This window comes from Plasmodium gallinaceum, assembly GCF_900005855.1.
Source record: "Plasmodium gallinaceum strain 8A genome assembly, contig: PGAL8A_v1_87, whole genome shotgun sequence".
NCBI lineage: Eukaryota > Apicomplexa > Aconoidasida > Haemosporida > Plasmodiidae > Plasmodium > Plasmodium gallinaceum.
Genome location: NW_021628251.1, coordinates 1,162,704 through 1,176,807, shown reverse-complemented (window position 1 = coordinate 1,176,807; position 14,104 = coordinate 1,162,704). Strand labels below are relative to the sequence as shown.

General features: G+C 20.2%; 3 protein-coding genes across 3 annotated transcripts; 1 reads left to right on the top strand and 2 right to left on the bottom strand.

The window, feature by feature from the left end:
• Nucleotides 1-199: 199 nt before the first annotated feature.
• On the bottom strand, nucleotides 200-2,506 carry ATG5 (autophagy protein 5, putative; the record flags this gene model as incomplete). The annotated part of the gene is made up of 1 exon (XM_028672022.1): nucleotides 200-2,506. One exon carries the CDS (start codon nucleotides 2,504-2,506, stop codon nucleotides 200-202), a length of 2,307 nt encoding a protein of 768 aa, XP_028528616.1.
• Nucleotides 2,507-3,999: 1,493 nt separating this feature from the next.
• On the top strand, nucleotides 4,000-10,101 carry PGAL8A_00301900 (acid phosphatase, putative; the record flags this gene model as incomplete). Its single annotated transcript, XM_028672020.1, has 1 exon — nucleotides 4,000-10,101. One exon carries the CDS (start codon nucleotides 4,000-4,002, stop codon nucleotides 10,099-10,101), a length of 6,102 nt encoding a protein of 2,033 aa, XP_028528615.1.
• Nucleotides 10,102-10,627: 526 nt separating this feature from the next.
• On the bottom strand, nucleotides 10,628-13,507 carry PGAL8A_00301800 (plasmepsin IX, putative; the record flags this gene model as incomplete). Its single annotated transcript, XM_028672019.1, has 8 exons — nucleotides 10,628-10,708; nucleotides 10,827-11,012; nucleotides 11,135-11,197; nucleotides 11,323-11,973; nucleotides 12,051-12,171; nucleotides 12,369-12,442; nucleotides 12,548-12,979; nucleotides 13,262-13,507. The coding sequence occupies 8 exons, from the start codon at nucleotides 13,505-13,507 to the stop codon at nucleotides 10,628-10,630; spliced, it is 1,854 nt and encodes a 617-aa protein (XP_028528614.1).
• Between the last annotated feature and the right edge of the window lie 597 nt (nucleotides 13,508-14,104).

The following is a 14,104-nucleotide window of genomic DNA, read 5'->3' as shown; positions in this document are numbered from 1 at the left end:
AAAAAAAAAAAAAAAAAAAAAAAAAAATCTATATAATAAAAATATTATATCTTTATAAACTTAATATTTAATTATTAAAATTATCTTGATTCGTAATTTTTATGATACTTTGTAAAATTTTGAATACAGAAAAAATATTTTTAAGGACTCTTTTAAAAATAATTCATATATGTGACAATTTTTTTGTTTTTAAAAAAATTTAATAAGAAGGTATACGGAGAATAATATGAAGAAAATTATCAAATTGAGAAAAATTTGCTGTAAGCCAATATAGTGGTGTTTTTAAGGGAATTTGTATTCCATTAATTATTATAAACATATAATCACTAAAAATTAAATAATCATCTTCTATAAAATAAAATATAGTTTCACTATTTAAATACGTGTCATACACATTTTTTTTATTATTTATATATTTTTCATTTTTGTTTTCATCTATATTTAACTTAATGTTTTCATTATAATATTGACTTTTTTTTATTTCTACATTATCCTGAATTTCCTTATTTTCTATATCAACCTTTTCTTTCCCTAAAATTTGTTTTTCTTCTTTACTTATTTTTCTAAAAAATGAAGGGAACTGTTCATGTAAAAAATCTCCCAATGTATATAAAAAAAGTTGTTCAATAGAGTCTTTATTTTTTTCTGAATAAATTATTTTAAATAATGGAAATTTTGTCATTATCTGATTATATGGGGGTCCATATATATGTATAATTATAGGAACTTCTTTAACTAGTTTGTCATCATTCAGAATTTTATATATACTATATTTTTCTTTGGTATAATTACTATAGGAAGGAGAACTATTTTTATTTAAATAGTTTTTACATTTTTCATTTATATTTTGAAACAACAAATTATCTTTATTCTGTCTATTTTTCTTTTCAAAATGTTGATCAGAATTATTAGTTGATGGATCAATATTAGAATGATTATTATCATCTACATTACTTATGCTATTATTTCTAATATTATTTTTTATCATATTATTATCAGAAAGATAATCAATTTTTGATTCATTTATTTGATTTATCAGTTCATTACTTCTTATTGATAAATTTTCGTTATTACAATCAACTGTTTTTAATATATTATCATTTTCTTTATTTTTATAATTAATATTCTCCTCAAGCTTATCACAGAATTCCATATTCTTAATATGAGTAAAATTATCATACTTTTTACATTTTATATTACTCTCTTCTCTTTTTTTGTTTTCTTCATTTGTGCTATTTTCTATACTTTTCATATATACAAAAAAAAAATTTATTTTCTTAACGAATTCATTATTAAAATAATCTATAAATTTAATCATATTATAATCAATATATTTTCTATATAATGAACAAATATTTTCAACATTAAAATTTTTTAAATTATATAAAATTTCTTTTTCAACTTGTTGTGGTAGCATTTGTATTAATCTATTGCTTTTATTAAATATATAACTTGCTTTCTTTAACTGATTTATTATATTCTCCTCAAAATCACTAAATCCCTTATATAAAGGTATACAACTATTGTAAGCTAGAACATTTATGTTTCCATTGTAGATCTTTTTATCATTTTTCTTCAAATTATAAGGATAATCTTCTTCTCCCTTAAAATGAACTATTAATTTCCATGGAATATTTTTATTTGATATGTTTAAAAATTGTTTTTCATACCATTCATTATTTATATCTTTTTTCATAATTAATTTATAATATTTTGAATTATTTTTAAAGTATTTATTTTTTTCATATATGTCTTTATTATTTTCTTTATTTTCATCGCATTTTTTTTTTAAGTTATCTATCTCTTTTAAATTATTTAAAGACATTTGAATATTTCCTTTAGAAATAGGCTTATTATTTATATTATCATTATCTAAGTCGACGTTTATTTCATTATTACATTCTATTTTTGAAGAGTAATTAATTGAATTTTTTGTTGAATCTTTATTTAATTCATTATTATATTCATTTGCATCATTTATTTTTTTTATTATTATGTTATTAAAATTATCTTTTTCGTTTGAAGAAGCTTCTAAAATATTTATACAGTCGTAAAATAATTCACTACTAGAACAGAATTTCAAATTTTGTTTTTTTCCATTTATATATGCATTTTCATTTTCAATATCACAATAAATATCAAATAAAACACCAATAGGTAATCTCCAATCAAGTATTATTGTTTCACTTTTGTTTTTTATATTTTTATTATTTGAATCGTTATCTAAATTTTCTTTCTCATTTTTAAGACACTCAAAATAAACACCATATTTATTACCATAAAAAGGTAAAATAAATGATTTAAAATATTCTAAACATTTTGGAATAATATTTGATAAATACATGTATCTCTGAACATATATATAATAATATGAAGGAGATACAAGAGATACTGATTCCTTTTCATTTAGTGACACACATAATACTAATCCACTTTCTTTTATATTATTATTTATTTCTTCAATATTTGGTTTTTCTAAAAAAGGAATATTTTTTTTTGGTTTCATAATTTATTTTCTTCCTATCACTTTAGTTATCTATTAATATATATGTTTTTTTTTTTTTTTTTTTTTTTCATAGAAATATATTAATATAAACAATTTAATGACAAAATTACATTTTAAAAATAGTAATAGAATAAAAATACATAAAATATATAAAAGTAGACAATTTAAAAGAAAATAAATTACACTGACAGCAAAAATAACTAATAGAAGTAAACAAGATATAAATAAAAAAAAAAAAAAAAAAAAAAAAGAATTAATAATATTAGAAAAATAAAATAACAAAATTATTCACTTAAAAAAAATAAAGAAAAAAAATACTTTTTCTTAAAAACTCAAAATTATGTTAAAATATATAATTGAAAAATTACACATACAAAAAAAGTGAATATAAGGAGTTTCGTAAAAAAATTATATATATATATATATAAACTTTTATAAATTACACATATTTAAAGAAAAGTAGGAAATTTTCTTTTAATGAATTACTTACTTTGTACATTGAATTTAATACTCCTTTTATGTATAACATTTAGTCTGTTTAATTTAATACATTTTATAATTTTTATTTTTTTTTATTATATATATGCTTTTTATTATATCTCATTAGTTGTAATTTTTTCATTTCGTATTTTTAATATTAATGAAAAAACTTTGGATTCAATCTATATAAGGTATTAAATTAAATATACATTTTCATGAAATATATTTTAAATTAAAATTGAGGTTTGAGAAACTTTCAATTCATAATTTTTATTTGAATAAAATTATATAGAATACTGTCAAATAGAAAAAGTTAACTCTTGAAAGTATTATTATTCCCTTCAAAATTTAAGAATTTTTTTTATTTTTTAAAAATTACAAAAATATTTACACAAATTTATTAAAGTATCTTTTTTTTTTTTTTTTTTTCCTCTCCCTATTATAATATTTTTTCGTGTTGAAAAACAAAATAATAATGTGAATTTATATACATGTTAATTTTATATTTCTTTTTTATATGTTATAATTATAATAAATATATACCATCTTTAAATTTGAACAATTGTGATTATTATAAAATTAGCAATTATTCTTATCTGTTATATTTTTTTTTTTTTTTTTTTCTTTTTAAACTGATCAAAATGTAGAAATAAAAATTTAGTTTAAAATCATAAAAAATAATAAGTAAAAACAAAATAAAGTGAAAGGAAAATTTATTTTATTTTTATAGAAAATGTATATGAAAATATAATCATTATAAAAATGAATAGAAACAAAAAAAATATCACTTTTTTAAATATAATTTTATTTAAATCAATTATATATATGTAAACTATGACTCTTCATAATTAAGACATTTTTTTTATTAAAATTTTTTTTTTTATTTATTTCATTCTATATTTCTCTTATATAATTAGTTATTTTCCCAATAACATTCTTTGTTTCTTTTAAAAAGGAAATAAATGAATCTACTATAATTATAAAGTTTTAATGGTGATAAAAATAAGAAGAAAATGAAGCTACGTAAACATAAAGGTTCATTAGATGAAGAAAAATTATTTGAGAATATCTCTAAAGATGATTGTGGTTTGATAAAAAAGTTTACTTTGGGTGTGTGTGCTATGGAAAGTAAGGTAGAAAGTGCACCAATGGAATGTATATTAAAAAGATTAGCAAAGAGTGGAGATTTTAATATAATAAAATTTAAAGAAGATATGATATTAAACCAAGATATCGATTCATGGCCAGTAGTTGATTGCTTAATAGCATTTTATTCTACTGGATTTCCTTTAAAAAAAGCAATTGAATACGTAAAAAAATATAAGCCAATAACATTGAATAATTTAGAAAAACAGTTGATATTACGTTCACGATTACAAATATATGAACAACTTAAGAAGTGGAGAGTTCCCCATGCTAATTATGTTGTAGTTGATCATGACACTGTAAAAAAAGGTGAACATGTATTTGAAGAATATTATGATTACATAGTTTATGATAATATACGATTAAACAAACCATTCATAGAAAAGCCACTAAATGCGGATAATCACAATAATTGGATATATTATCCAAAAAATACAGGAGGTGGTTGTAAAAAATTGTTTCGAAAAATAAAAGATAGAAGTAGTGAATACTGTCCAGATATACATAAAGTAAGAAATAATGGTACATATATATACGAAGAATTTATGTCCACATTTGGTACAGATATAAAAGTTTATACAGTTGGTCAAATGTTTGCTCATGCGGAAGCAAGAAAAGCTCCATCATTAGACGGAAAAGTTTGTAGAACTTCTGATGGTAAAGAAGTTAGATATGCTGTTATTTTATCAGAAGCTGAAAAAATTATTGCTTATAGAATTGTTGAAGCTTTTCAGCAAACTGTTTGTGGCTTTGATATATTAAGAACAACTATGGGTCCTTTTGTTTGTGATGTAAATGGATGGTCATTTGTTAAAGGTAATGTAAAATATTATAATGATTGTGCTCATATATTAAGAGCTATGTTTTTAGCAAAATTAGAAGAAAAATATAATATAATTCCTCGAGATCTCGCTGATAACTGGTATAATATTGAAAATGAAGAAGAGGTGTTAAGAAAAACTTTTAGGCAGCCAGATGATTTGCATTGTTCACATCACGAAGAATTATGTTCAGTTATCATTGTTATGAGGCATGGAGACAGAAAACCAAAACAGAAAATGAAATTCATCACAGATAAACCACTATTATTAGATTATTTTAACTGTGAAGAAAATTTATATAATGTTATTGGAAATAGATCATCCATTGATGACAATATTAAAATAAATCAAGAATTAAATAGTAATATTGTATCTTTAAATAATGTTAAAAACAATAAAACAGATTCTTCTATATTTTCAAATGATACTTTAACCAAGATAAACTCAAAACAAAATGATAATACTTCTAATACCCAAAAGAATGATCTCATTAATGATGATACGACAAAAATAAATGAAATTAATAATGATAAAACATCTCAAGAAGATAAAAATATTAATAACTGTGAAAACGAAAAAAAAAACAATAGTGATAACAGTATAAATGAAAAAAATAACGACAAAATTGAAGTTCCAAACGAAAGTGATGCTACTAAAATGAACAATAAGGATTCCTCATACAGTAAGACATTAAAGGATAGTACTATTACGCAATCAGAAGAAATAAAAAAAAATAACTTGTATAAAGCATATATGAGAAAAGAAATAAAATTTAAGTCACCAGAAGAATTACAAGACTTATTTTTAATAAATAATATTATATTGAACGATATTGAAAAGGAATACAAAACTATAAAAGAAACCATTATTAAAATTCAAGAAAGGAAAACAGAAGAAACAACAATAGAAAAAAGAAATGAAAATGATAATGTTAGTGAAATTATTACTTTAAAAAAAGAAAATATAAATGATAAAGAATTAATAAATCGCTGTAATTTAGATACAATGTCAAAAGAAGAGTTAGAAAAAAAAAGGGGAGAATATGAAATAATGATTGAAAATCATAAAACTTTACAAAAAATTCTTGAAAGGGGTGACGGATTTACTGGTATAAATAGAAAAATTCAATTAAAACCACTTGACTTAGTAATTGTGAATGATAAAGTTATTGTTACTAAAATTCTTGTTGTTGCTAAATGGGGTGGAGAACTAACAAGAATGGGTAGAAGACAATCGGAAAATTTAGGAAAAAGATTTAGAGCTACATTATATCCTGGAGATTCAGATGGATTATTAAGATTGCATTCAACTTTTAGACATGATTTTAAAATATTTACCTCTGATGAAGGGAGATGTCAAATAACATCTGCTGCATTTACAAAAGGTTTTTTAGATTTGGATGGTGAATTAACTCCTATTTTAGTTGCTATGGTTATTAGAAATTCTAAAGCTCATAGTCTATTAGATGATAATAGACCAAGTTTTGAAAGAATACAATGTAAAGAATTTATTGATAATGTGTTAAATGAAAATAAAAATATTGATGATGATTTACTAAAAAAATTAGCATCCGGAAAACATTCAAGAGGATTTCGAGAATCTTTAAAGAAAATTTCCAATTTTTATGAATTAATGGAAAAAATACGAAATACTATCTATGAATTTTTAAAAAGTTTAAATCAAGAAGTACAAAAATGGTTAAATTTATTTCCTTATGATGAATATGCCTTATATGTAATTGATATCCTACATGAAATACAAGTGAGATGGAAATCTTTAACAAAAATGTGGTTCAAAAAAAATAATAATAGATATGACACTTCAAAAATTCCTGACATTGTCGATAATATAAGATTTGATTTAATTCATCACCACTCATATTTAGGTAGTGGGTTAGATAAAGCTTTCGAAATTTATAATTTAATTGAACCATTAGCAAATTACATTTCACAGGCTGAATATGGAATAACATCAGAAGAAAAGGTAAAAATTGGTGTCAATATTGTCGGAAAATTACTAAGAAAATTAATACATGATGTCACTTTTTATAGAGATGAAGAAGAAAGAAATAAAAAAAATAATAAAGGTAATAATATTTTTAAGAATGCTTTTCATATTTCTTATATGAACCCTTTTAATTTTTCTAAAAATGATGAATTAAAGAAAGAAAAAAATGAAGAAGAAAAAGATTCATTTAAAAACTTTAATATGTGCAAATATGACTCTAAACAAAATTTTTTAGATAATTTTTTATTCAAAAATGGAAACAGTAAAATAGAAAAAGAAAGCTATGAAAATGAAAATAAAAATATGAAGAAAATTAATTCAGAAAAAGGTATTTTTAACTGCACATATAATGATACAATTAATAATTTAAATAATAATGCAAATAATAATACAACTAATGTAAATGGATTAAATAATATAAGTAATGGAAATAATAATATAAATGATCAAAATGTTTTAATAAATGATAATTCAAGCATAAATGAATCCAAAACAAAATTAATAAATGATTTAAATATTGAAAAAAAACAGAATATGGAAAATAATTATATTAAAAATGAAGTAAAAACGCAGAATAAAAAAAATTATATAGATAAAGAAATTCCAACGGAAACAGAATTTTCTTCAGGGGAAAAAAAAATAAATTTATCATTATCAGGAGAAAAAAAAAAAGAAGAAACAGAAAAAAGTTGTTTAATAAAAGAAAATCAACAAGAGTCAGAAATAAAAATAATGAAAAATAAAGAAGAATATATCTCAAAAAATAATATAAATGAAATAGACAAAAATATATTAGAATGTGATTTAGTAAATACCAAATGTTTAGAAAAAGGAAATGAAACAAATTCTGAACCTAGTCATACAAAAAGTATAGCAAATAAAATAATTAACATAAACGATAAGACTAATAATAATGATATCTCAATAAAATGTTCAGAGTTAAATTTAAATGAAAATATAAATGATTTAAATAATTATAAAAGTAGCGTAACTTATAATACTAACGTAAAAGATTTATACACTCCAAAATTAATTAACAAAAAAGAGGCTCTAGTTATTAATTCTTCTGATTTATGGGCACATCAGAATAAGTATAGAAAAGAAAATAATGAAAAACAGAAAATGAAGAAAATGAAAAGTACTATAGAAAACGAATTTAATGAAAAAAAAGAAGACGGTAATGAAAATAATGTAGAGCAAAAATTTCTAGAAAAGATAATGAAGCAAGATGATGATAATATGAAGGAAATAAAAGAAAAAGATAAAAAAAAAACAGATGAAGAAAAGGAAGAAGAAAAAGAAAATAAAAATGAAAATAAAAATGAAAATGAGCATGAAAAAGAAGAAGAAGATGAAGGCGAAGAAGAACAGGAACATGATGATGATGAAGATATAATTAGATTAAAAGAAACCGATGCTAGAAGATTAGGTATAAGATCTCCATGGAGAATGGTAAGATCACGATATTACGTTACATCTGCTTCCCATATGATTTCGTTGTTAAATATTTTAATTCATGCTAAAAACACAGACAGTTCAATTAATCAAAATATAATTGATAATGATTCCATTAAAAGCATGGGAGATGTTACAGATTTACACTATTTATCTCATCTAGTTTTTAGAGTATGGGAGAGAAAGCAATTAAAGAGAAATGATAATAATCGATTCCGTATTGAAATATTATTTAGCTCAGGTGCAAAAGATGGGTTTGGTCAAAATTATGAACTTTTAGAAAAAGATGCAAAAGCGCAACAACAAAAATATGAGAGGCATTTTAATAAATATTTTGATGATAATAAAAAAAATGATATAGCAAAAAATGATACTCCAGAAAATGAAAATAAAATAAATAAAAAAAGTGAACTGGCAGAACAAAAAAATGTAAGGAATGATACAATGTATAGGAGCATTTTAAATGACGAAGTTAATTTGAAAATAGAAAATAAAAATGGGTCTGAATTAAACATCAATAATGAAAATGAAAATTTAAATAAATGTTTGTATAGAGATATTAATGTAAATGAAAAAAATAATAAATTAAAAGAAACAGAAATGAAAAATGACGATGTAGAATATTTAAAAAATTTTAACAAAATGGACAACAATTATAAAAACTCCATGGATGTATTACATGAAAATAGTTCAAATAGTTCTTTTTTAGCATCATCATTAAATGCTAAGGATCATAATCTGAGAAATAATAAAAATAACATTAAATATTCTAACAGTATTGACGAGATTATACTTAACTGTAATAAAAGGAAAACTAATTTAAATTACGGAATACCAAATATAGAAAAAACAAGAAGTAGTCTACGTGTGTCTTCAAACAATTTTACAAACACGGAAACTTTTAATTCTTGCAATATTTTTAAAAGAGAAAAAGAAGAAAAAACATATAATTTAATTAATAAAAGAGAAATGTCACTAGATAATGGAAGTATAAATGAAAAAAAAAGTACAGATAATAACAATTTAAATATCACAGGAAATTATATGGTTAGATCTATTAGTTCTAATTTAAGAAAAAAAAACAAATCAAAAGATAATTTAAAGTTAGATTATGAAAAAAAAGAAAAAGAAGATGTTACTAAGGAAAATTTATTAACTTATGAAAATGATTGCATTAATTTAGGTTCAGATGATATATCTCGTAAATCTTGTAGAAGAAGTTTTTCTTGTTTAAGTGATAGATCTTTTTATAAAAATAAAAAAGAAGATGAATTAAATGATGATCAAAAAAGAAAAAATAACATAGAAAACAAAGTTAATTTATTAGAAGATGAAAAAATAAAAAATAAATTTGAAAATAGTAAAGTACATAGCAGTAGTGGAAGTAAAAAGACTAATGTATTTTCTCATGTGTTCCAGCATTTTAATGAAAATAAAAAAAATTCTACATCTAATTTAAATTTCTTTTATAAAACATACATGCCTGATTATGAAAAAATTATTGAAAATGATAAAAAAGCAGAAACATTTGATGTACCTCCATATTGTGAATTAGCTCCATTAATTGTTTTAACAAAAAATTGCCAATTATCAACTTTTGAAAATATACTAACTCAAGTTTTAAATAAATATTCAAAGAGTACAAAAAATAAGGAGAAGAATAAAATTGAAAAAAAAGTAATTTAAATATTAGAAAAAAAAAAAAAAAAAAAAATAAAAAATGCATCAAAACTGGAGGTAAAAATGAAGAAAAATATACAAAAATAAAAAGATAAGATTGATGTAAGTTAACACATATATTATATTTTATCATACATTTAATATGATGAAATTCTTTAAAGTATTTTTCTCAAAATTTCTTAAAAAGCATAGATATTCCAAATATACAATAAGACAAAATAAATAAAATAATACAAAAATACTTTGAAGTCTATAAATATATATATATATATATATATGTATTTTTTTTAATTTTAAAAATATATTTTATTCTTTATGTTTTTAGTAACATTGGTAATAAATTTATTTTTTTAATTTCATACATATATATTATTTTTTTTAAGTGTTTAAAAAATTATTTAATTTTTTTTTTTTTTTTTTTTTTTTTTTGTTTATATGTTTTTCATATAAAGAGTATAACAAAATTTATAATTGAATATACTTAAAACTTTCTTTGTACAAAAGAAAAATGTGAAATATGAATAAAATTCAATCACATTTTATTGATTTCATTATGAAGAGAATTCAAATATACTTCGTTTTCGTCTGCGTGAACAGCTTTCGCTATCCCTACCTATTTTAATTAAAAATATATGTATGTATATAATTTTTATTATAAAAGGAAAATATATGAATAAATAAAAGATAATATTTAAACTATTATTTTTTTTTTAAATTATGTTTATTATTACATATGAACTTTCATTTTTTTTTCCTCTTCTATAAACAGTATAGTAATATCTCATAAATGTTGCATTTCCTAAAATATATGCATGACCATATTCAGGTGAAACTTCTATTTCCATAAATGCTGGTTTACATATGTCATTATTACGAACTAAATATTGTGCTGGTGTCAATGTAAATGGCATTTTATTCTATAAATACATACATGGAAATTAATAAAAAATAATAAATGAATATTTTTGTTTTTTATTTCATTATTTTTTTTTTTTTTTTTTTTTTTTTTTTTTGTTGTTGTGTTGTTGCTTTAAATTACAATAACATATGTTAAATTAGGATAGCCTGAAACAACTTCATCAATGTTATTATCATCACATTTCTAAAAAAAAAAAAAACAAAATTAATTTTTTTTTAATTTTATTTTAATTTTATATATATATATATATATATATATATATATATATATATATATATATATATATATATATATATTTTAGAATGTACTTTTGAAGGAACAATTTTTAAAAAATATTCTATTTCTGATTTAGGTACACTGTTAAAAGATGTTCCAGAATCAAATATTAAATAATTTTTATCCTTTTTTATTTTTTTTTCATTCATACTATCATTCTCTTCCATTTGATTTTCATTCTTGAAATGAGAAATTGTTCTAAAAAATTTCCGGATAAAGGAATTTTTTTTTTTCTTACTTTTCTTTCGTAAATCATAAACAATCGAACTAGAATCACAACAAAATTTCTGATGATCAATATATAAACCATCAAAATTTATTTCCCAATAATATTCTTTAACAACTGGAAACATATAAATATCTCCATGAAAAAATCGTGTGTCTACACCTCCGAATATTAAGGCAGAAAATTTACTATCTTTTCCTATATAAATTGAAAATTCGTTATGTTTAAAATTATATGCAGAAACTAAATTTTCATAAATAGTTGTTTTTCCGGTAGATAACATTGCAGGAAATGCTAAACCAATTATTCCTTCAAATTTTATTCTTTCGAAAACATTAGATTTTTTCTCATTTCCTTTTTCTTTTTTTACTAAACCAAATGATTGATTTTCTATTTTAAATGGGCCTATTCTAAATGTTTCTATTCCTATTGTTCCCTGAATTATTCCTGTACCAAACTAAAAAATTGGTATATATATTATATATATTTATATATATATATATATATATATATATATATATATATATAAATTACCATAATATCTAAATTTGTATACGGTTTATAATATCTAAAGCTTCTAGATAATTTATAGTTGTATCTATGCACTTTTAAACAAGTATCATCATTGCATTTTGTACTGACTATCCATATATTTCTTTATATATATATATATTTATATATATATATATACATATACATACATATATATTTATATATACATATGTAAAAAAAAAAATTAATTCCTTATTATATTAAATTTTTACATTTTTTATTTATATTTCTTTTTTATTTTTTTTAAAAAATTATTTATTTATGTTTTTTTTTTATAAATATTTATTCTTAAAAACTTACGTGCTACCAGTATCAAAAATAGGCCTTATTGTTTGTGGTGGATTCCCTATTTTAACTGTACCAACATATTGACTCTAAAAAAAAAAAATTCTTATTGTAAGTATGAAAAAATTTATAAATAATCTTTTACTCTTTATATATACATAATTTTATATAAATATAGAAATAAAAAAGTTTACATCTTGTAATTGTTGTAAAGGTAAAGTCACTTGAGTATTTGACAATTTATTATCTACTTTCTGATCTTTTTTTTTATTATTTATATCTCCATTTATTCTATAATTCTTATGGCTATAATTATTAGTAAAATCCTTACCTGAAATATAATATTCATTTTCTTTTTGTTCATCATTTTCTTTTTTAATATTTAAATTTTTGTTATTTTTTGAAATTTCATATGATTTATCATTTTGAAGAAAATTGTAAGACCTTTTTTTTCCATTATTTAATTTATTTAATAAAAAAAAATTATCCTCAGAGTCATTGGCATATTTACTTGGTATTATATCTTCCTTTTTTATTCCATATTCTGCATTATCACCTTTTACTTTACTAATTTTATCAGAAAAGTATTTTCTTTTACTAGCTACAGCAACCAATGGAATGATGTTCTATAAAATAAAAAAATAAGACAAAAAAATATATTAATTATACAATGCAACTAGGAAAATATACTAAAGAAATAGAACAAGCTTTTATTTAATTATCCTTTGAACTATTTAAAAAAAAAAACTAAATTGGTTCCATATATAAATGTATTATTGCATAATTTCTGAAATATTATAATATCAACTTTTTTTAATTATTTTTTCATAATTTTCCTTTATAACTTTATATATATATATATATATATATATGAATATTCCCTATTCTTTTTTAAGTTTTTTTATTACTTCTGACACCTCATTTTCGTGTATACAAACGGAGCAATTAATGCATAAATTACATTTTGGTATTTTATAATTAGGGGTATCTATGTAAAATTCTACATCTTTTAAAGGTTTTGAATTATTATTTATGTATATGCAATTATTTAATTTTATATGAGAAGTATGAATTAAAAATAGTACTAAGATAAGTTGTATTAAAATTGTTGAATGAATTCTTTTTTTTAATTTTTTAAAAATTAGAAAATTCATCTTTTATAATAAGAAAAAAAATAAAATCCATTCAAAATGTTTATCATCAAATGTCTAAATATTTTCATAGCATTTTTTTTTGTATCCACATAAAAAAAAAAAAAAAAAAAAAAAGAGTGACGACAAAAGAATAATTTAAGCTAAATAAATAACATTATTATTTATGCTATCAATAATACAGTATAATATAAAATTTAAATAAAAAGTAGATGGAAATAATAATACATTTTTGTAAAAAATGAAAATGGAATCTACAAATAACTCCTTTAAGAATTTTCTTGAAATAGTATATTTAAATGTGTGATTCAATATTAAGAAAATTCCTTTCTTAACATAATTTTTAATTCTTAAAATAAATTTAACATTATCATAATCATAAATCAAAAACAATATAATAAATTAAATTGAAATATTTAATAGAAATACATTCTTTGCTTCTTTTTCTTGTATGAAAAAGATAAATATTATAATGATATATATACACATGTATATATATATGCACTATTTTTTTTTTCTCATTTTTTTTAAAATAAATATTAATATATTTTATTTTTCATAAACTTATGTTTTTTTTTTTTTTTTTTTTTTTTTAATTAT